The sequence below is a fragment of the Gymnoscopelus braueri genome (assembly GCF_963280865.1).
Source record: "Gymnoscopelus braueri genome assembly, chromosome: 5".
NCBI lineage: Eukaryota > Metazoa > Chordata > Actinopteri > Myctophiformes > Myctophidae > Gymnoscopelus > Gymnoscopelus braueri.
In genome coordinates, this window is record NC_137606.1 from 12884143 (window position 1) to 12908410 (window position 24268).

The following is a 24268-nucleotide window of genomic DNA, read 5'->3' on the forward strand; positions in this document are numbered from 1 at the left end:
CATTAAGTCTCTGAGTTTTATAAATATCGTCGCTGTCCGGCGGGAACCAGCTAACTCCATTTACAGGTTTCCTTTTTTTTTTTTATAAATCAATGCTATTGAACACCCTTTATATTTGTGTAAAAGACAAAATGAGCGTTTTGGAGTTATTGCTGCCGGACAGCAGAGATATACTGTATATATTTTCTCATTTATTATACATACATATCGATGCATATTTATTTGGTCTTTAATAGGGTTAGAAGTTACAACACTCCGTAAGCTTACCTGTTCAAAGGGTCCTGAACGAAACACTGCCTCCATACCATGGAGGCCACGGCTCGGGACATGAGGTAGGAATAGTACTTAGCCCCGTAGCCAATCAGGTGGCTGAATCTCTGCTGCCATGCCTGTACAGGAAACAAAGGGCAAATGATTAGCGACACACAACATGTTTTAAAATGTGTGAAAGTTCAGAACAGCTCTAATTTAACCCGTTAAGACCGGGGACGCATCTGTGTGTCATTTTAAGATTTCTTTGGCTATTTAAAAAAATTGCAGATCTACAAGCTCATAGCGCGGCACCAAGTGCCGCGCTATGAGCTTGTAGATTCCCGGTCTTAATGGGTTAATCCAGCTGTCAACAGGTTTTACTGCATCGGGCTGTGGATAATGATGATAAAACACAGAACAGTGATGTAGAGCTGAAAGGCACAACAATGCTCTCCCCGTAACAAAACGTTCTATGTGGCAAAGGTAATGCGCAATTATCTCTCGACACCGTGTATTGATTATTACACGTGTAATGGTTTTCTTGAGTAGGTGTGGGTGATGAGTGGGTAGTTAGTTAGGCCAACATGGCTTTAAAAAGGCTTACGTAAGTGTTCCTGCTTATAAAAAGGTTGCTGATGGATGAGAATCGGTAGACAGTCCTATATTGGACAGCCACTGCAGCAACATGGGATATCCAAGGTTATTATAGGAAACTACATCTGAATTTGAATTAAGAGGCTAAAACAAACATAAATTCACGTTTTTGTGAACTAATATAAATGGAAAAAACGATATTATAAGACTTAAAGCCAGTGGTGGAAGAAATACTCGCATTTCTTTCTTAAGTAAAAGTATCAATACTGCAATGTAAAAATACTCTGTTACAAGTAAAAGTCCAGAATTCAACATTTACTTGAGTAAAAGTACAAAAGTATTGGTATCGAAATGTACTTAAAGTACGAAAAGTAGTAAGTACTCATTATGCAGAATGTCCCATTTCACAAGTTTTCAAATGTATAAAATGTTTTAAAGTCATTTGAAAATAGCAGATCTACAAGCCCACGATGCAACGCATTGTGAGCTTGTAGATCTGCTATTTTCAAATGGCCGAAATATATATAGGGCTGGAGTGGTTAATGTATGTTTGTTTTGTATGTATGTATGTATGTATGTATGTATGTATGTATGTATGTATGTATGTATGTATGTATGTATGTATGTATGTATGTATGTATGTATGTATGTATGTATGTATGTATGTATCTATGTATCTATGTATGTATGTTTTGTAATAATAATCTAAATCGGCAATGTAACTAGTGGAGTGCAAATAATTGTAGTGGAGTAAAAGTATAATATTTGCTTCTGAGATGTAGTGGAGTAGAAGTAAAAGTACTGAAAATTGGAAATACTACAAAATTGTACTTAAGTACAGTACTTAAGTAAATGTATTTACTAGTTACTTTACACCTCTGCTTAAAACTAAGTAGAAGCTGAAAAGAACTTTAGATTTTGCCTGTTGGCATATTCTCTGCCCACTTAAAAAGATATGGGGTGTTCATTGGCATGGTTACTTTGGGCAGGGTAAGTCCAGATTTCCTCTAGTCAACTTTCATCATAAAACCTCAACTCACAGCCAGTAATTCTTTTCTTTAAGGGACAAAACGTGGGAATTCCTCGACCCATCTTCTCTCGCTCTACCTGCCTGAGGCTTTTCTTCTGTCTTATCTATAAACAGCAGCTCCTTTATGATAGCTGTAAATGAGGACTGTAGGGAAATTCAGCTGGCAAACACTCAAACGTTCAGCCAGGGTAAGTAAGAAAAAAAGAAAAAGGGAAAAAATAAAGATCGCAGCTGCAGGAGTTAACAGACCTAAATTACCACAAAGACCACCCCCAGAAATATCAGTGCTGCATAAAGCATCTGAACTTCTGAAGCCATGATTTAAATGTCATCTTCTTCAAGTGTTGTCTTGGTGACTTTGGTAAAGCTGTGTATTGTGTTCTCATAATTCTCATAATTGTCTCATAAGAGTAGCATATGTTTTACCCCCTTTCCGTTCGTCCGTCCATCTGTCTGCGAACAGCTAATCTCCGGCACCGTTGGCCCAGTCGCTCCGAAACTGTGCACACACACACACATTTTTCACATGGGCCTGTTATAGTGCCACCAGGAGGCCGATTTGTGCAAAACCCATTTACTCCTACAGATTTTATCCAAACGTCATGCAAATCGGTACACAGTATCTCTATAGTCATGTGATCAACAAGGATCTGTCCAATTTCCCATATTCCATCCTCATTGGCTAAGGTTGGCTTCCAAAGTTTGCAGGATTGGTCCGTTTTGAATAAAATGCCGCAAATCATAAAATGCAGCTTGCGATTTCCGTGAAATTTCACACGCACATTCCCACTAGGCCGAGGAAGAAATGCCATCCTTTTCACATTGGCCTGTTATAGCGCCACCAGCAGGTCTAATTTAGCAAAACACATTTTTGGAACAAAATGCCTCAAATCATGAATGCAGCGTCCGATTGCCATGAAAGGCCTAAGAATAAATGGAACCCTTTTCACATTGGCCTATTATAGCGCCACCAGGAGGCCACAATAACGTACCTGACCTGGCGGAGACCTTTTTCTAGTTTGAATTACAATTTCGAGGATCTAAGAGGAAAAGAGGGTGCATTGGAGGCCTGTTGAAACATCAAACCATAATAACTTTACATTTAGTTGTTTTATCAGTATGGAAGCTACTGTATTATCAATGGTATGTGGGCATGAAATGTGTAATCTACATTTGCTATTATGATTTATCATAAAATGCTGGGATCATAGGGGAACACAAGACTACAGCTTACAGTCACGGTTTTCAAATAAATAAAATATGTATATCTACAGTAATTAATATAAAATAATAAATAAAATCCAAATCTTGGCAATAAACAGGTCAAGTCAACTGCCTAAAAATGCACAGGCTACACACAGTGACCTAAAAAAACTAAAAACAAACAAAAGAACAGTGAATTATGATACAGTTTTCCTTGAGAAAAGTGGGTCCCTGAGGCATCCTAGTGGGTCTTTGTGTGCAGGGGCATACCGTGTGCCTGGGGCATGGGTTCAAACATGCCTCATGAACTACAGTATGTCACTTTATACGCTCCTCCTGCATGCCAGATTATGAGTTACTGTTAACCCATTAAGACCTGGAACGCATCTGTGTCATTTTAGATTTCTTTGGCTCTTCAAAAATAGCAGATCTGCTATTTTTTTTTAATTGTGATTTTTTTTCCAAATCTTTGAATATATATATTTCAAAAGAAAACATTTGCAACTCAAATCTTTGCTTCTTGGGGGTCCCTGGAACTGAATATTTTGAGATGGGGGGCGGCGGCCAAATACATATCATTCTGGGGGTCCTTGACATGAAAAGGTTTGAGAACTACTGATATAGCAACATAGGTTTTTTTCAAAGAACTGTTAGGATTTAGAATTCAATTCAATTCAATTTTATTAAAGTGTCAAATCACAACAAGTTGTCTCAAGACACTTTACATGAAGAGAAGAGACCCAACAGTCCCACCCTTGTTTTTTGGTACTAATTCCTAATCCCTGTATGTTACTACGTGTTCACTCTTACTTGACTTTTTCTGTACCCGTCCTTTGTTTCATAGCTTCGGTACTACCATTACAACTGAATTTGGCCTGTGGGATCAATAAAAGGTCCATATCATCATCCTATAATCATCCTATAATTCTAAAAAGCTCTGTGCGTGCGTACGTCCCCAAAATCTCTTCTGCCCGGTTCTCCTCAGTGGCTGGAGCAATTGATCTGCATTTGCACACATCCATTGACCATTACCATGTGCACAGAACACCGAAGCCTGTTTTTCGCTTTCCCCAAATGTCAGCTGTTAATTAGCGTTTTTGTGTTCGCTGGCTCCCGGGTTGCCAAATCATGTGCGTGAAACAAGCGCCGGTGTTGCCACATCCGTGAAACAAGCGGACCATCCGTGAAACAAGCGGACCATGACGCACTTTGGGTGCTCATCTCCCCCGACGGGTATGGTCTAGTCTATCTATAATCTTAGGCACCTGATGATGGTGTAGTCATTCATTTGCTCATCTCTAGACCCACATACTCCTGCTGCGCCTGGGATTGATTCCTGCCAAAGCCTTCCTCCTGTGACTCTCCTACACATTCTCTCTTTTTAACTCCATCCGTCTCAATAAAAGAAAAGAGGGGAATTGACCGCTCACTCTCTTTTAAAAAACACATCTTTAAAAGAATGTGGGTCCAGGGCAATGTTGTAAAGTAACTAAGTACAAGTACTCAAGTACTGTACGTAAGTAACATTTTTAGGTATTTTTACTTTACTGGAGTATTTCCAATTTCCAATACTTTTACTTCTACTCTACTACATCTCAAGAGGCAAATATTGTACTTTTACTCCACTACAATTATTTGAAAACTTTTTTTACTAGTTACGTTGCAGATATTAATTATTATATTATTAAACATACATTAACCGCTTTAGCCCTATTTTATACCAAGGCTATTTGAAAATAGCCGATCTACAAGCTCACAACGCGTCGTTAGCTTGTAGATCGGCTATTTGCAAACATTATAGTACTTTTACTTTTGATACTTTAAGTACATTTTGATACCAATACTTTTGTACTTTTACTCAACGAAATTTTGAATTCCAGACTTTTACTTGTAACAGAGTATTTCTATATTTCAGAATTGATACTTTTACTTGAGTAAAATATCTGAGTACTTTTTCCACCACTGGTCCAGGGTGTAACAACAGGGTGTAAAATCGCCTGAAAACAATTGGCTCTAAAGCATGCGGTTGAAGATGGGGGTCAGAGATTTGGCGGGGGATGGACTGCTTATCCTTTGGGGTGGTGTGTGTGTGTGTGTGTGTGTGTGTGAGAGCGCTGAGGGCCCCGGTCAGATCTGGATGATCCTGCAGCGTGAAAACGTGCTTAAGCTCCAAAGTGTGGGCTTGACGAGACCCATCTGGGCCCTAATGACTTTAATAAGGGTAAATAGTACTCCTGAGAGAGAGGAGACGGAGTTCAGGAAACCATAACATTGGGAAACTGCGGCCAAGTACACAGGGCTGCTCTGGGCGGGTGGAGGTGGGGGTCGACGAGGCACGGCTGCGTACACTTTGTTAGAGGACTATTAAAGGGCCTCCAGTCACCTGGGCTACAAGGCTGTTTCCGTTCGTAGGAAAATCCTATCTATCAGAAAAGTAAAGTAAAGTAAAGTAAAGTAAAGTAAAGTAAAGTAAAGTAAAGTAAAGTAAAGTAAAGTAAAGTAAAGTAAAGTAAAGTAAAGTGCACATTTGCATGCTGGTGAAACCTAAGAGAATGCGCTGTTTAGAGATTAAAATGATTTTTTGTTTGTGCGTTCGTGTAGCAGTTGTGCAGTGGTGCATGGAAAAAGTACTCAAATTTTTTACGTAAGTAAAAGTATCAATACTGCAGTGTAAAAGTAAGGTATTCAAAATTTACAAAAAAAAATACAAAAGTATCGGTATCAAAATGTACTTAAAGTACAAAAAGTGCTCATTAAGCAGAAGGTCCCATTTCACAAGTTTTCAAATGTGTAAAATGTATTAAAATCCTTTGAAAATAGCAGATCTACAAGCTCACAACGCGTCAAGCTCACAACGCGTCGCAAAGCGACGCGTTGTGAGCTTGTAGATCAGCTATTTCAAAATTGCCAAAGTATATACTGTATATACGTGGTTTTGTAATAATAATCAAAATCTATAAAGTAACAAGTAACTAAAGTTTACAAATAATTGTAGTGGAGTAAAAGTATACTATTTGCCTCTGAGATGTTGGTGGGGTAGAAGTAAAAGTACTGCAAATGGGAAATATTCCAGCAAAGTAAAAGTACCTCAAAATTGTACTTAAGTACAGTACTTGAGTAAATGTACTTCGTGACTTTACACCACTGGTTCTTGGTACAATATCATAAGCACAGCATTAAGAGTTCTCACAAAAGGCTCTTGTTTTTGTAAAAGATCAAATAAAGGTGGAAGTTATGGGGTTAGCGGAGAGGTCTTAGTGAAGCCTAATACGTGCAGACAGTGTGAAGTCAGCCTACCGTGTCGTAATGCTTTGAAACTACACATTGCATTTCATGTGGTGTCAAAAGAATTATGCCTACTGATATTAAGGAAACAGATAATCTAGATCAGCTCCTCGACAACAGCTCGGTATGATGTCTGGGTCTTAAGGAGGTGCTTAAAAAAACACTCATCACAAACCTGCCGCCGCCGGTATTCAAACCTTCCAAGCTTCTCTTTTGTTTTTCAATCCCTTTGCATCAAATGGCTGAACGTTAACTTCTTTCTTTTTTTTTTTGAGGGCTGGGTGCAACTGGGTCACATGTCAGCCAAATATCCTTTTGATCCTTTGCATAGAAAAGGCAGACAAAGTCAGCACAGCCCCTTTATTCACTCTGTTCCTCTTGAGTATGTATGAGATAAAAGACATTTTTTTTGTTCTCTCCTTGCACGGCTGGTGGTCATTTGTTGTTCACGGCGCTAAGGAGCGACACCACGTTCCTGAGGGGTCGAATGTTGCACTTGTGCACGAGCAGGGGGTACGTCAGGAGCAGCATTTACTTGGAGAAGGGGGGGGTGGGGGGGGGGTGGGGGGGGTGCTCTACGACTTCGGCCCTAAAGCCTCCAAAAGCCAAGAAACACAGATTAACCCTTTAAGACCCGGAAACGCATCTGTGTCATTTTTTGATTTCTTTGGGCTATTCAAAAATAGCAGATCTACAAGCTCATAGCGCGTCACCGAGTGCCGTGCTACGAGCTTGTATATCTGCAATTTTTTTTAAAATCTTCAACATTTGTGCGAATATTTGAATATATATATCTTTTAAAGGGAACATTTGTTGCTCAAATCTTTGCTTCATGGGGGGTCCCTGGAACTAAATATTATGAGATGGGGGTCCGCGGCCAAATACACATCATTTTGGGGGTCCTTGACATGAAAAAAGTTTGAGAACCACTGATATTACAACAACATAAGTTTTTCAGAAAACTGTTAGGATTCAGAAGACATTTGTAGAATCCCCCAGAAGCAAAATTTGAGTTGCAAATGTTCGCTTTAAAAAATATATATAAAAGATTTTCACGAATTTTCAAAAATAGCAGATCTTCAAGCTCGTAGCACGGCACTCGGTGCCGCGCTATGAGCTTGTAGATCTGCTATTTTTGAATAGCCCAAAGAAATCTGACACACACAGATGCGTTCCCGGTCTCAGTGGGTTAAAGAAATGTCAACATGCCTGACGGAAGGTCGTGGTTGCTGCCATTTATTTCCAAATATTATCTTCGGCCCCAAGGGTCTCCCATGTGTTCTGTGTTACTCACAGCTGCCCCCCCCCCCCACCTCCCTCTGTGTGCTCTGCAGGGAACTGATAGGCCCACTCTCTATATATATACTATACAACATGTCAACATCGCCCCGCTGTTTAGATTCTGCAGCTCTGTGTTAACATATTAGCCATTCAGACCATTGTTTTACTGTGGAAAATGTTCCTTTAAGCTGTGTTACTGTGTGGACTGTGGATGATGGCATGGACTTAACCCATTCAATCCGGAAAAGCATCATCTGTGTCATTTTAGATTTTATTTGGCTATTCAAAAATAGCTCATAGCGAGCTTGTAGATCTTTTTTTTAATTTTATTTTTTATTATTATTCGTGCAAATCTTTGAATATGTATATTTTTAAAGTTTCTTTTTTTTTAAATATCAAACTTTTTTTCATGTCAAGGACCCCCAAAATGATATGTATGTGGCCGCGGACCCCCATCTCAAAATATTTTGTTCCAGGGACCCCCCAGAAGCAAAGATTTTAGTAAAAAAAAATTGCTTTAAAAATACATATAAATATTCAATGATTTGCATGAGCTTGTATATCTGCTATTTTTGAATAGCCCAAAGAAATCTTAAAATGACAAAGATGCGTTCCCGGTCTTAAAGGGTTAAGGGTGAAAGATGACCCTTTATTGCAGAATCTAAACAAAATCTACTTCTCGCTCGTTCTGATGCTGTGATGTGTGAATCTGAACAGCACCAACTTTAGACATTTTCTAAGGGGCTTAATAAACGAGAAAAAAGGTCCTCCGCTAAGATTGCACAGCTACTCCCCCCCCCCCTTCACTGCGGTTAGCTGTGTAATCTGAGGCTAGATGTCTGTTTGTGTTTTCAGTGGGGTTCTGAGAGTCAAAGGGGAAAGACTGGGACAGTGCGGATAAAGTATATAATACAAACCACACTCCCGTGAGAGGTGAGAGCTTCATTGCAGGACACAAGTGGACCGGTAGGACATAAGTGAAGGGGGAAAGAGAGGAACTTTGGCTGTGGAGATACGTGGTGGAAAGTAACTAAGTACATTTACTCAAGTACTGTACTTAAGTACAATTTTGAGGTACTGTTACTGTTACTGGAGTATTTCCAATTTTCAATACTTTGTATAGTGACTTTGTGACTTTGTAGATTTTGATTATTACTACAAAACACACTGACCACTTCAGCCCTATATACATTTCGGCCATTTGAAAATAGCAGATCTACAAGATGGCGACGCGTTGTGAGCTTGTAGATCGGCTATTTTCGATAATCTAACAATTTTTTAATACATTTTGAACTTGTGAAATGGGCCATTCTGCACAATGAGTACTTTTACTTTTGGTGATTTAAGTATATTTAGATGCCAATACTTTTGTACTTTTACTCAAGTCAATTGTGATTACTGGACTTTTACGTGTAACAGAATATTTCTACATTGCAGTATTGATACTTTTACTTAAGTAAAAAAATTGAGTACTTTTTCCACCACTGGTGGAGTGATACAGTACAAGATGGGTTGAACACACGTCAGTACTGAGCTCTCTCTCAATACCCGATGGGCCGACATAATTATAGTGCAGAATACATTCTTTATGAAGGCCATTCCTGGCAAAAATTATGACTGTGGTTTTGATTCTCTGTTCTCTCTCTCTTCCCAAACCCCCCTGCCCGCGGCTGCAAAAAAAACTAAAAAGAAGGGGGAGGGAAAAAAAAAATCAGCTTTTTTCATTAAAGGACCAGCAGGCAGAAGAAGAGTTTCAAATATTTCCCCCAGGGAGTGCTCATTCAAAGTATACCTCTGCTTTGTTATTTTAACAGGGCCTCCAAAAAAACGCTTTAATCCTTTAAACGGTGCTGTGCCTGGGTAAAAGATATATAAAACCAGAGAGAGGTAAGGACAAGCAGTGGTGGCAAAAAGTACTCGCATCTTTTACTTAAGTAAAAGTATCAATACTGCAGTGTAGAAACACACTTACGTAGTACAAGTAAAGTAAAAGTCCGGAAATCAACCTTTACTTGAGTAAAAGTATCAGAATATACTTTAAGTACCAAAAGTAAAAGTATTCATTGTGCAGTTGTGCGCATTGTGAACTTGTAGATCGGCTATTTTCAAATGGCCGAAATATCCCATTTAGACCTGTTGTAACCTATACGTTGTTATACCTTTCAATCCGGGAGCCACCTCTGTGTCTCATTAGTTGTCACTATACAGTACATATAGCAACATAATTGTTTATTTTATTTTTTTAGTAAGAATTTGAACGTTTTCAAAAAACGTAGGTTAGGTTTTAGAAGGCGTTTTTAGAATTGGCCTCAGGGCTAAATGGGATATATATAGGGCTGAAATGGTTAATGTATGTTTTGTGATAATAATCTAAATCTGCAAAGTAACTGGGCAACCACACTAACTAGGCCTGTCAAATAATTGTAGTGGAGTAAAAGTACAATATTTGCCTCTGAGAAGTAGTGGAGTAGAAGTAAACGTATTGAAAATGGGAAATCCAGTAAAGTAAAAATGCCTCAAAAGTGTACTTAAGTACAGTACTTGAGTAAATGTACTTAGTTGCTTACACCACTGAGGACAAGAAGTATGGAAGAAACATGAGTGAGAGAGAGAGAGAGAGAGAGGAGAGAGAGAGAGAGAGAGAGAGAGAGAGAGAGAGAGAGAGAGAGAGAGAAGAGAGAGAGAGAGAGAGAGAGAGAGAGAGAGAGCAGACAGACAGACAGACAGACTGACAGGACAGACAGACAGACAGACAGACAGACAGACGACAGACAGACAGACAGACAGACAGACAGACAGACAGACGCAGGAGAGAGCTCACTCTCACAGGTTTGTGCGTTGTTCTGTTCTAGGTGTTCGATTGAGCGATGTGATGAAAGGTTTTGGTGGGAAGAATGCGTGGGTGGATTACGTGAACGCATTTCCCTGAAAAACACTCATTAACTTGAAAAAGCTGTAATTGATCTCATTATCAGCTTGGGGGAAAACCACAAAATCCATCAAAGTAAATGATTCAAAAGCAGTGGTGGAAAAAGTTCTAAAATTCTTTACTTAAGTAAAAGTACCAATACTGCAATATGAAAATACTCTGTTACAAGTAAAAGTCCAGAATTCTAAATTTACTTTCGTAAAAGTACAAAAGTATTGGCATCAAAATGTACTTAGGGGTACCAAAAGTTAAAGTACAAAAATATTTGAAAATAGCCGATCTGCAAGCTCAACGCGTCGCATCTTGTAGATTTGCTATTTTCAAATAGCCTAGGTATAGAATAGGGCTGAAGTGGTTAATGTATGTTTTGTAATGTAATTATTTATATCTTAACATAACTAGTAACTAGAGTAGAAGTAAAAGTATAGACAATAGGAAATACTCCAGCAAAGTAAAAAGTACCTCAAAATGTACTTAAGTACAGTACTTGAGTAAATGTACTTAGATACTTTACACCACTGTTCATAAGTAGCCTCAGAGAGAGAGAGCGTACCGTATTGGGTGTGTACGGCAGGCCATAGAACTTCTGCTGCATCTCCTTCAGGACATCTGTGGTGGAGTGGTGTTGAGGTTTGCCGTGATATATCTGGTCCAACACGGCATAGAAAACCTACCCATGGGGGAGGAAAAAAACACACACAAGACAAACTCCTGGTGAAACGGCCCTGCTGCAAGTTACATGCTGTCTGGATATCAGTGGTGTAAAGTAACTAAGTACATTTACTCAAGTACTGTACTTAAGCACACTTTTGAGGATTCTTTTACTTTACTGGAGTGTTTCCCATTTTCAATACTTTTACTTCTACTCCACTTCATCTCAGAGGCAAATATTGTACTTTTACTCCACTACAATTATTTGAAAACTTTAGTTACTAGTTACTTTGCAGATGTAAATTGTTATAAAATAAATTGTAATATTATAATTGATACTTTTACTTAAGTAAAAAATGTCAGTACTTTTTCCACCACTGTTGGATACCCTCCGTCCTCCACTTGAGCATAAACGTTCTCCACTGCATGAAGTGGAGGCCAAACAAATGAACTCTTATCTCTCGTCAATCACTCACTCGGCGAGCACTTAAACCGCCCTTATGCCCATTGTCCTCTAAGTGAGTTTTTAACCCGTTGGCAACACTATGGATAACTTGTGAAAACACCTTATTAAGTGTATGTGATAACGTAGTCCATATAAGCCTGATAAGTTTTACTCGCAGGGCAGTAAAGTTGAATGGCACAATGGCACCGCAGAGGAATAGGCTGTATCAAGTTCTATGAATTGTGATCTTGCTTTTGAGTTCTAGTAGTTACAGATTATTTCTGTCCGGCTCAGAGTTTGGCATTGCTTAAAGGTAGGGTAAGTGATTTTCTTTGGTTAAAATAAGTGTTAAATAGCTCATTATTCTGATACTCTGGTACTCATTGCTATATAGTGTTTGTTCAGTAACAGGAGTCTCCATGTCTCTCCCGCTCTTTATTAAACAGAAAATGCATTTTCAGGTCAGGATACCTATTTTATCCAATCAGATATAGAGAACTCAGTCAGATTAAACAAGTGAAATTGGAAGTGATGACACAAAGAAATGAGCTGAACAAATTGGAACTGGAACGCTATAAAAATGAAGCTGATAAATGGGTACTCTCTCCTGATTGGCTGAAATGTTGTCACCTACCTCAACATTTATTTTCTGTTTATTAAAGAGCAGGAGAGACAGGGAGACCCTTGTTACTGAACAAACACTCTATAGCAATGATTACTATCAGAATATAGTGCTTTAAACTTTTTGTTTTAACCAAAACATATCACTTACTCTACCTTTAATTTTTGTTTTGTACTGTAATAAAGTGCCTCGTCTCTGCTAGTCAGGGGTCTAAATACTGACGTCCCTGTGTACTCTTCTCCATATGTAATATATTACTTACTTTGAATCAGACCAACGCCCAGAGCAACGCAGAGTCAATTTCCTCAACAGTATCCTTCAGTGATTATTAGTACATACACATGCAATGCCTTGTGTAAGTCAATCTCTGTTTATTCCCAATAAATTACACCAAACCCACCCTTATCCAACCTACATAAACCCCAATGTCATGCATCGCCCTTCACCCTTTCATGGGTCTATATCTATAACTAAACCCAACCCTTCACCCCACAATGTATTATAATTCTTTCTTGTATGCAACTAGAGGTTTGGGCCGCTGCGCGGTCCTTCCGTCTAGCCGCTGCTCCCGCCTAGTAGCCTGTAGACGTTCATTGCAACAGCGGTACGCAGAGGCAAAAACCAAAGCGAAACGTAACGTTGTGTTGACGGAGAGAGCATGGTCGAGTGAACATCAGTTTGTATTGAGAGAGAGAGAGCATGAGGACCCGTATGAATGAACCCAGACCCACAAACAGCTTGGAGAGGCAGACACACAAACAGACACACAGCCACGCATGCGCACCACTCTCAATTGTATTATAGGATATATCATTTGCACATACATTTGCACTAATTTTGGGGCAACCAGAGTGTTCAGCGTGTGTACCGCATGGGCCTCAAAGTCCCCAGTTCGAATACCCGGCCAAGCGGACCATATGTCACTCCCCTACTCTGTTTTCATGTTTCCTGTCTCTCTCCACTATACCTATAAGTATATATACTATACCTAAAAGCTAAAAAAAAGGCACTCATTTTTTAACTAGTTAAATGAAAAGGTTGAAAAGTGAAAAGGCGACTGTACCTGTAGCTGGGTGTCTGCTGCCCCGCACACCTTTTTGGACTCACACAGGCGAGCCACCATGCTGGCAGGCAGAGCCTAAGGAAACATGGGCACAGACAGGAAGCAATTATGACATGGCTACAATAGTCCTTTTGCCTTAACCTCAATTCACAAATACTCAACTCTATACTCTGGACCTGGCATCCTATAGTGTGTATAGTTTCAATGTACAGGCTGATGATAGGTTCTTGGTTTACTTATAGTACTATAGTACTTATGTATTACTTTATTATTAGATTACTATTTCTATGCATTTGCTGTATTATCTTGTGTTGTCCTTGCTACGTACTGTAAGTCGCTCTAGATTAAGAGCATCTGCTAAATGCCTAAATTGTAATGTAATTTTTTGAAAATATAATTTTAGACATTTCTTCTTTTTTTTTGTTTTTTTCAAAAGGTAATATATAGGAATATTTAAATTGACACACAACAATTAAGTCATGAGCTGGACTCAACCATAACCGTGTATGTGCAGCACCAACAATTGTTTCTTCGACATACATTTCAACTAATATTCACACATCACCAACATTCAAGCTTTGAATTGTAACTACAAATGAGTTTGTATGCCTAAGACAAAAAAAGAAACGTGAGCGTTTGGCACGTGCCATCTGTAATACAAAAGGTTCAGGTGTACCTGTCCTGTTTTATAATGGCGGGCAAACTTGCTGACGACTCGATAGTCGGTGGCAAAGTACTCCATGAGGATGGAGGGGACCTCTGCGAAATCAGTGGCACATCTGGTTCCTGCAGAAGACAAGTTCAAGTTCTACTGTAAATTGTACTGTATGCTAGGGCATTAACAGAATAATAGAATATTCAAATATTCGACAATCAAACCACTATTCGACCACTGTACATCAAAGTCGATTATTCTATTAAAAAAATAAAAAATAAGTGTCGAGTCGTCAATGCCATTGGCAAAAAAACTAAACAAAAAAAAAACTTTAAAAAAAAAGATTTTTTTTTTTTTTTTTTTTAATAATAATCAAATCGATTAATCGAATATTCGAATACTTACAGGTCGAATAATTCGAATGCTAAAAATCACTATTCGTGAATGCCCTACTGTATGCAAGTATTTGGCAGGATGACCGTCCCGTGTTGATTTCGTCAACTAAAACTACCTTTTTTCACTGATGAAAACTAAATAAAAACCAAATAAAAACTAAGCTACAATGACTAAAACTAAATATATTGACAATTTCGTCAACAAATAAAAACTAGACTAAAATGTTAGTGAGGGACGAGTGGAGAAGAGATCCAGTAGAACTAAAAGACAAGTCATCTTTTGCTTTGTTGCGCTCGAGTGTTGAGCTCTGAAAATAGCCGATCTACAAGCTCACAGCGCGACGCGTTGTGAGCTTGTAGATCGGCTATTTTCAGCATGCAACCAAGTGTAAAATCAGCCATTACGACGCCGTCAAGGCAATCAACTGTACATTTAGTCGACTATAATCTTATGAAATTTAGTCGACTAAAACTAGACAAAAAATTCGGATGACTAAAATATGACTAAAACTAAATGGAATTTTATTCAAAAGACTATGACTAAAACTAAATCTAAATTTGCTGTCAAAATCAACAGCGCTGTGTCCCGTAACAGAAAGGTTTCAGGTTTAATCTAAACTGCAGGCCCAAATGTAATGACGCAGGGTTCTTCAGCAAGTTACTAAACACTTGCGTGCTGTACATAATGGCGTCGCAAGAATGTAAGTATGTTATACACTGCATACATATCAGTCCAGAGCTCAGACGTAAGTTATGTCCCAAAGGTGCAGACGTTAAGACACGTATAGGAGTAATACAAGAACCAGAAAAACAAAATCAACAATTAACTGAGAAGACATAAAGCTACTGTGTCTGCTGGTATAACAAGCGCCTATGTAATTGACAACAGGTACTCTATCTGCTGGTGAAACAGGCACCAATGTATTTGACAACAGGTTTCCAAAACAATCCAGGTTCAGGTTAGTGAACATGCCATAGGGCTGAGGGTGTACACTGACTGCACTGAGGGACAAAGAGTGCAAAAACAGAAGTCTCACGTGGCAGTGTACAGTATCTCTCTGTAAGCAGATATTGGTGGAAATAAAAATGCTGGAGACACAGTAGACAAGTAAAGGATGATTCCTTAAGCAATAAAGAAGTACAAGGGATTTACCAGTGAAAGCAATAGCAAATGTGTATAAACTATATTCCCAGCTTATAATTACAGTATACCAATATACACTGGCAGCTTGTCAGTTGTGATATAATATACATAATACCAGTGGTGGAAAGTACATGTACTTAAGTACAATTTTGAGTAACTTTTTACTTCACTAGAGTATTTCCAATTTGCAATACTTTTCTCCACTAGTACAATTATTTGAAAACTTTACAAGTTACTTTGCAGATATTACTATATTATAAAACATACATTAAACACTTTAGCCCCATTTTATACATAGGCTATTTGAAAATAGCCGATCTATGCTATTTTCAAACATTTTAGTACTTTTACTATTGGTACTTATATTTTTTGATGCCAATAATTTAGTACTTCGACTCAAGTAACATTTTGAACACAGGCCTTTTACTCGTAACAGAGTATTTTTTATATTGTGGCATTGCTACTTTTACTTGAGTAAAATATCTGAGTACTTCTTCCACCACTACATAATACAAGTCGCGGGTATGCAGAGTAGTCTTTCTGAATCCTGCCAAAAGGAGGAGCGGGGTGTCAAGTTGCCATGTCAGACAGTATCTTTCAGTAAGTGGATATTGCTGTTACTATGAACCTGATGTTTGGAGGCATCTCGGGTTACCACCCATAAGGTGTGTCCCCTTGGCTTTATCCCACAAACTGAAAGAGGTACACACTAGACACCTACTACGGTCTCCTCGAGGCCTTTATTCCTTAACCCATTAAGACCGGGAACGCATCTCTGTGTCATTTTTAGATTTCTTTGGGCTATTCAAAAATAGCAGCTCTGCAAGCTCAGAGTGCCGCGCTATGAGCTTGTAGATCTGCTATTTTTTTGAAAAAACGTGAAAATGTGTGCAAATCTTTGAATATCTTTTTTTCTGTAGCTCACATTTTTAACTCTGTTACAACTTCTGGGGGGTCCCTGGAACAAAATATTTTGAGATGGGGGTCCGTGGATAAAATTCATATAATTTTTGGGGGTCCTTGACATGAAAAAGTTTGAGAACCACTGATTATAGCAACATTAAAAAACAAAAAACAAAAAAAGGATTTAGAAGACATTTGTAGAATCCCCCCAGAAGCAAAAATTTGAGTTAAAAATGTTTGCTTTAAAAATACATATATATTCAAAGATTTGCTCAAATTATCACGATTTTTCAAAAATAGCAGATATACATCTGCTATTTTTGAATAGCCAAAGAAATCTAAAAAAGACACAGATTCTTTCCCGGTCTTAATGGGTTAAATCGGATTTGACTTCCCTTTTCAAGCTGAGCTTACACCATAACAAATGGCTTAAATATAACCTGTAGTCCCAAAGATGTAACTCTAACTGCAGACGTTTGGAAGCTGAGTACAATAGGCCATCATTATCAGGTATGCAGCATGTAAGAACGTCAAGCATCGATCTCCTTCGTAGACGTGTGCTGTAATTACTTCTCTTAAGTCCTTCAAATGTTGTATACAAGTCTGATGTTTATGTAATGTATGTGGCTTTGCCAGTTGCCCAACAACACGTGTACCTGCATGTTTGGGTAAAACATTGTAGCGTAAGTGTGTGCGCATACTGTACACCCGACAACTGGATGATAAAAGGCATTTGGAGCTTTGTTAGTCTGCATGCTTGTGTGTGTGACCCCTGCTCGACCCCTGCTCACTTTGCTAGGGTCGGATGGCTCAGGGTAGAGGACAGAGTACAGCAACTTGCAATGGGCCTGGTCTACAAGATACACCACAAGGTTAAGACACCCATGTACTGTTCAAAGTACTTCAAAAATGTAAATGAAGTCCACAATCACAACACCAGAGGCAGCTCCACTGATCACGTCCAACCCAGATTTGGCACAGACAAGGGGTTGAATTTGTTCTCCTGCTAAGCCACAAAAATGTGGAATGCCCTACCAAAAGTAGTGAAGGAGTGTAAAACCCTACTCTCCTTCAAGACTGCCCTAAAAGAGTACCTTCAGGAGGCTGCAATTTGAAACTGGCCCCTGTAAAAGTCATAACCTAGCACCCCCCCCCAAACTGCTTACTGTACATATTTTTTGTTTTTTCTTATTGTCTCCGCCAGGCCGAAAGGCATGGCGAGAGAGAATGTTTTACCCTCCGTCCGTCCATCCGTGTGTGTGTCCGTGTGTCCGTGTGTCCTGTCCGTGTGTTAGCAGCTAATCTCTGGCACCGTTGGCCCGGTCGCCTCGAAACTGTGCACACACACTCCCTGGATGCCAATTCAGAACCTCTGCTTCAAATTTTTCACATGGGCCTGTTATAGCGCCACCTGGACGCCGATTTGTGCAAAACCCAATTTTTTGACATTACTCCTACAGATGTTATCCAAACGTCATGCAAATCGGTACACAGTATCTCTATAGTCATGTGATAAACACGGATCTGTCCGATTTCCCATATTCCATCCTCATTGGCTAAGGTTCGCTTCCAAAATTTTCGGGATTGGTCCGTTTTGAACAAAATGCCTCAAATCATGAACGCAGCTTGCGATTTCCGTGAAATTTCACAAACACATTCCCACTAGGCCAAGGAAGAAATGCCACCCTTTTTCACATAGGCCTGTTATAGCGCCACCAGCAGGTCTAATTTAGCAAAACACATTTTTGGAACAAAATGCCTCAGATCATGAATGCAGTGGCACCCTTTTCACATTGGCCTATTATAGCGCCACCAGGAGGCCAGAATAACGTACCTGACCTGGCGGAGACCTGTGCTCCGAGGAGCACTTTTTCTAGTTATTAAACTGTTTTTATGATGTTCTGCATAGTAGTGTATATCTGTCTGTCATTTAATTTCACAATACATTGAGTACAAAGGACCCCAATGGATACAAGCCAATGGCTTTCTTGGGTTTTTTAATTCCCATTAGCTGACCTTGTATTTGAACTGTACTTTCATGTGCTCTTTTCTGCAAACTTCTAATAAAGTATTCAATCAGTCAGTCAATCAATGCACCTACACTTTCTTTTTTGTGCGTGTGCATTTGTCACAATGAAACATTTTCATGTGCATGTTTGTACCCGAGACAATCTGTGCATACACCAGCAGATGAAGTGTATATTCAACCCGATCGCCAGAGGAAACATTGTCATTGAACGTTTTTCAAATTACGTGCATATAGACAACTGGAAAACCCGAAAATCCGTGCATAGCTGCCTTGCATCTCCCCCATTGTGACTAAACCATTTCGGAGGCGCGCAGTCTCAAGGGAACTGTCGCCACGTAAGGGACCACCGAGTGAGCTAAAGCGAGCGAGTTGCCGTTGAGTTATGTACTGATAGGCACAGAATCGTAAATGTTGTTGTGGGGACTGCTCTGCTTCCGGGTTTTTCCGGGTTGCAACTGGTTACGCCCACCGTGGGACTCGCCGTACATATGCACAGATTTTCTGGGTTTCTAGGCGACTATGCACGGAATGACGTGCACTGGATCCGTGCAATGTATACTAAATTCTTGGAGATCAGGCTGGTATATTACACAATACAACCCTCTAGCTCACCTGTGACATGCTGGTAGCGCGTGCGTCCCAGCATGGAGTGCATGGCGTGGCCCATCTCGTGGAAGAGGTTCTCCATCATGCCCGGGGTGAGCAGCGTGGGGGCGCTCTTGGTAGGCTGGGGCAGGCTCAGCATCAGCACCACCACGGGCAGCTGGTACTGGTCCGCCTCCTCCTGGCATCGACGACCCCCCCGAATGGTGAAGTGACAGTCCTGAGAGAGAGAGAGAGAGAGAGAGAGAGAGGGGAGGTGGGAGGAGGAGAGGAGGGAGGAATGAATGAATGGTGAGAGGGGTGGACAGCATAGAAAGAGGGATGGATTCAGGAAGGAGGGAAACGAGAGAGAACGGGTAACGGTAGACAAGGGTGAGAGGGTGGAGGACAAGAGGGATGGGTAGAGCATGGAGAGACATTTAAGTACCAATAAGTAACCAATTGTAACATATACACATTAAGTGTATTGTTTTGTTTATTATCTTGTATTTGACTTGTTTTTTATTATCCCAAACATCGATTATCATTATGGAAAATCATTATTGAAAAACTGGATACAACTCAGGAGACAGCATGCTTAGTGTTACTGCGTGTGTGTGTGTGCGTGTGCGTGTGCGTGCGTGCGTGCGTGTGTGTGTGTGTGCGTGTGTGTGTGTGTAGTGTACCTGGTGAGGTTTATTTGCCCGATGGAAGAAATCACAGTAGATGTATCCCAGCAGCCCCTCCGTCTCATGTACAACAGCCTAAAAAGACAGACACAAACAAGGTCATTGGTCACACCAAAACACAGAGCAGAACTAAACTCTCCGTCAATGTGATAAACCAAGGTTCTTCAACAGGGGGTCCGGGACCCCTAGGGGGTCCTCAGAGTTACTACAGGGAGGCCACCAAAGCTTTGTGTGATAGGGACTTTTTTTTTTACAGTAACCACTTGAACCCTAGACTGGAGGAGCCAGCCCTATCGAAGGTCTTGAAGGGCGGATCCAAAGCCTTGCGCTCGGTACCAGCGCCGCTTCCTATTGCTTCACCAATCTATGTCCCCGCCTCTCCTCCCCCCCCCCCCGGCCTGAGCACGGCACACGCTGACGTCACCAAATTTAGAGCGACGCCCCTCTGCACTCTGATTGGTTAGGAGATAACAATGTTTAGAAACCACCGTTCCTGCAAGGTACCCCCAGGCTTTTATTTTTTTAAACAAAAACAAAAAGGCATGGGTTTCCGAGGCACTTGAACCCTAGCATTGCTATTCTGAGGGGAACATTAGCCGAAAATAGCCGATCTACAAGCTCACATTGTTGTGAGCTTGTAGATCTGCTATATTCGGAGGTTTGGATATTAGAGGTTTGGTGTAGAGGGAAAAAAGAGCAGACCAAGTACCGGGCCAAATGTCAAGTTGAGGGTATTAAGTGGTTAAATGTCTGAAAACACACAGTTAACATGAATTCAATGTGTAGCGGGGGGGGGGGGGTCCCTGCTTCATTTCTCTCTTAGCTAGGGGGTCCTTGGTCTGAAAAAGGTTGAAGACCTCTGTGGTAAACGGTACAGACACACAAGTGGACAGCAGATTAGAAGATAGCAGCAATACACAATAATAAAACACTTGAGGTCATTTTCAACATTTACCAGCTTGCGGACGTCATCGCTCCACACCTCTCCGGCGCTGGGGGGCTCAGTCATGAGGGAGACGCCGTAGAGCTGAGAAAAGAGGTTGTTCAGGCCCTCCATGCAGGCCCCCAGGGAGAAATATGGACTGTACAGACTGGGCTCAATGTTGAACCTGCCGACCAACACCAAAATATCAGCATTAGGAAAAAGACAAACATTTTTAACCCATTAAAGGGACTACACCATGAATTAAAACAAATATATATATATTTAATATCATATTATTTATGTCCCTCAAACGTTTTTCAAAAGGTTTGAGCCTAAATCAAGTCTCAGATATATACTCATTACAACTAACTTCTCTCTGGCTTATAAAGCACTTTCACCTGCAATACCACATTGTCCTGTTTGGCACGGGGCGCTATTGAGCCAGTTTGTATGCATGTTATCTCCTGGTTCTGTGTGGAAAAAGTAAAAAAAATAAATAAGAAAAAACAACTAAAAAATAAATAAATAAAATACTTTTTTTTTGGGAACACCTTACGTGACGTGACGTCACGTCAGGGGCCAAATCAGTTTGGCCTGTTTTGAGACCAATTTACAGAAAACCCCAGATTTGCTGTGAAAGCCTGAGTGTTCAAACTGGGGTATTTTTTGGGATAGAATCGAGGTAGGGGAGACCAAAAACACACCAAAAAAAGTTAAAATTCATGGTGTAGTCCCTTTAAGACCAGAGGCCGATTCTACAAAGGCCTTCTAAATCAGTAGTTATCACTCTTTCAAAGATTTTTTTTAAATGTTCAAAAATAGCAGATGTACAAGCTCACGGTGCCGTGCTGTGAGCTTGTACATCTGCTATTTTCGAATAGCCAACGCAAAAATCAAAAATGACACAGATGCTTTCCCGGTCTTAATGGGTTAATAACTAACAATAATACGATAATAAAGAGTTTGATTTCTGGGTGTTCAAAAGTTCACTTCATTTCATGTTTAAGCGACCATAACATCATTTTCTGCACGCGTAAGCTTCACAGATCTGTAGTTGATTGTCATAGCACGATCAGCTGCAGAGCTGTGAAAACTTACTCATCAGAAGCTCTCACAACAGCTCTTGAGAAAGTGGATTGGTCAAATGTACTCGGTGGCTCCTCGGCTGAGGGGTCTTGGACTGGTTTCAAAACTGCTTTTGTGTCTGTTATTGATAGCCTAGCGCCCAAGAAGGTGGTGAGAGTCAGAGCCCGTACACAACCCTGGATGAATGGAGACATCCTAAATGCAATCAAACTCAGAAACAAAATGTACTCTGAGTTCAGGAAATGCAAAGATGTGCAACTACTTGAAAGATGCAGAAATCAACGAAATGTAGTAAACAAATTGGTCAAAACTGCCAAAAAGAATTTCTTAAATGAAAGTATTGAGGCAAACAAAAGCCACCCACAAAAGCTGTGGGAAGCGCTACAGAAATTGGGCTGCAACAACAAAATTCAAACCAAAGCTACAAACATCTGCATTATTTCAAGTGGCGTGCTCATTACCGACAAGCAAGCGGTAGCAAACTGTTTTAACAGCTTTTTTACCACCATTGCAACCCAGTTGGTAAGCAAACTTCCTCAGCATTCAGGTTTGTACGGCTCTGACCACATCCATGCTCACTATGTTAAACTAGGGGCTAAAAAAGACTCCTTTTCATTCAAACCAGTAAATGCTGATGATGTGCAGAAAAAACTACTCGCCCTCCAGCCAAACAAGGCCACCGGCCTTGACAATATCCCCACCAGATTCCTCAGAGACGCAGCTACTGCTATTGCCCCCATAGTAGCCCAAATCACAAACCTATCCATCAGCCAGTGTCACGTCCCACAGGATTTCAAGTTGGCAAGAGTAATCCCTCTGCATAAAAAAGGAAGCAAATTAGAACCTGGCAACTATAGGCCTGTTTCCATCCTTTGTTCCATCTCAAAGGTTGTAGAGCGATTAATTCAAGAACAAATCAACAGCTACCTCAGCGAGCATAAACTGTTGTTTGAATTCCAATCGGGCTTCAGAACCTCCCATTCCACTGACACATGCCTACTGTATCTGACCGACTACATCAAACGTGAGGTAGACGCGGGCAAATACTGCGGCATGGTCATGTTGGACCTCCAAAAAGCGTTCGACACTGTAAACCACTCAATTTTACTTGATAAGCTGAGGGCGATTGGTTTTGACTGCACATCACTAAACTGGATGAGATCTTACCTGGAGGGAAGAGAACAAGTGGTTGACATCAACGGAACCATGTCCTCATCCCTCCCGGTGAGCTGTGGGGTTCCTCAGGGCAGCATTCTAGGGCCGTTACTGTTTCTTCTATACATTAACGACATGAGTGCTGCCTGTAACTGCAAATTGTTCCTGTTCGCTGATGACTCGGCACTCCTGATCTCGGGAGAGGACAAGTTGCAAGTTGAGGAGGCGCTCAGCTCCGAACTCTCAAAAATCCGTACTTGGCTTACCGATAACAAACTGTCACTACACCTTGGGAAAACTGAATCCATTCTCTTTGGGACCAAACATTCCCTCAGACAGATGGATGTAAATGATTTCAAGGTCAAAGTCGATGACACAATTATCTCTAGCAAAGAAGAGATTACCTATTTGGGTTGTGTACTTGACAAATACCTGACAGGTGATAGCATGGCTACAAAGGTGGTCAAAAGAGTAAACCAGAGAACCAAATTTATGGGCAGAGTTTCCTCTTTTGTCAACCCTCAGGCCCTCAGGACCCTCTCTGGGGCCCTGATTCAACCACTTTTTGACTATGCTTGCACCTCCTGGTACTCCAACACCTCAGTGTCACTGAAGACTAAGCTTCAAACCTCCCAAAACAAACTGATTCGGCTACTCCTCGGATTGGGGCCCATGACCCACCTTTCTCCCACCCATTTTGCCAGCCTAGGCTGGCTCAGGGTGGAAGACAGGGTTAAACAACTAAAAATGGGACTGGCCTTCAAAATTGTAAATGCAAATTTGCCCGATATGCCCCCAATTCCCGCATATCTGAGTAAATACCTCCAAAAGGTTAGCGACACCCACAGTCACAATACCAGAGGGAGCGTTAACAACAATTTGGTACCACCCACCCATAAATCAAACATGGGCAAATTCTCCTTCTACAGCACTGCCACCCAGGATTGGAATAGTCTAACGCCATCCCTCAAAAAATGCAGTTCGCTGGGCTCATTTAAAAAAGCCTTAAAAAATCACCTTTCAGGAGGCCAAAGGTGGAGGTAGTACCATTTTCCCGTTAGACAGCAGACCCCCCCCCCCTGTTCTTGTACATATTTTTTTCCCCTCTTTTTTTTTTTTTTTTTTTTTTGTTGTACATAGTGTTATATATTGTCTTTGGCTGTTTATTTTGTAATGATATTTGAACTGTGGTGCCACTATATATGCCTATGAATTAAATACCAAGGCCCTCATTGGAAACAAGTCCGCAAGGACTTTTATGAACGGACCTGTTAGACAAAGTATTTTAAATGTAACTGTGCTGTTTTACATTTTTTGCCTAATAAAAATATTCAATCAATTCAATCAAAC

At 40.5% G+C, this 24268-nt stretch overlaps 1 protein-coding gene across 1 annotated transcript in view; it reads right to left on the reverse strand.

The window, feature by feature from the left end:
* The window catches only part of LOC308085463 (mitochondrial intermediate peptidase-like), a 73405-nt gene that overhangs the window by 26580 nt on the left and 22557 nt on the right, over positions 1-24268 (reverse strand). Inside the window, 7 exon segments of the mRNA XM_080428623.1 lie at positions 268-389; positions 11128-11244; positions 13356-13430; positions 14032-14141; positions 19094-19304; positions 19750-19827; positions 20708-20861. Of these exon segments, the coding sequence (XP_080284749.1) occupies positions 268-389; positions 11128-11244; positions 13356-13430; positions 14032-14141; positions 19094-19304; positions 19750-19827; positions 20708-20861 (867 nt within the window).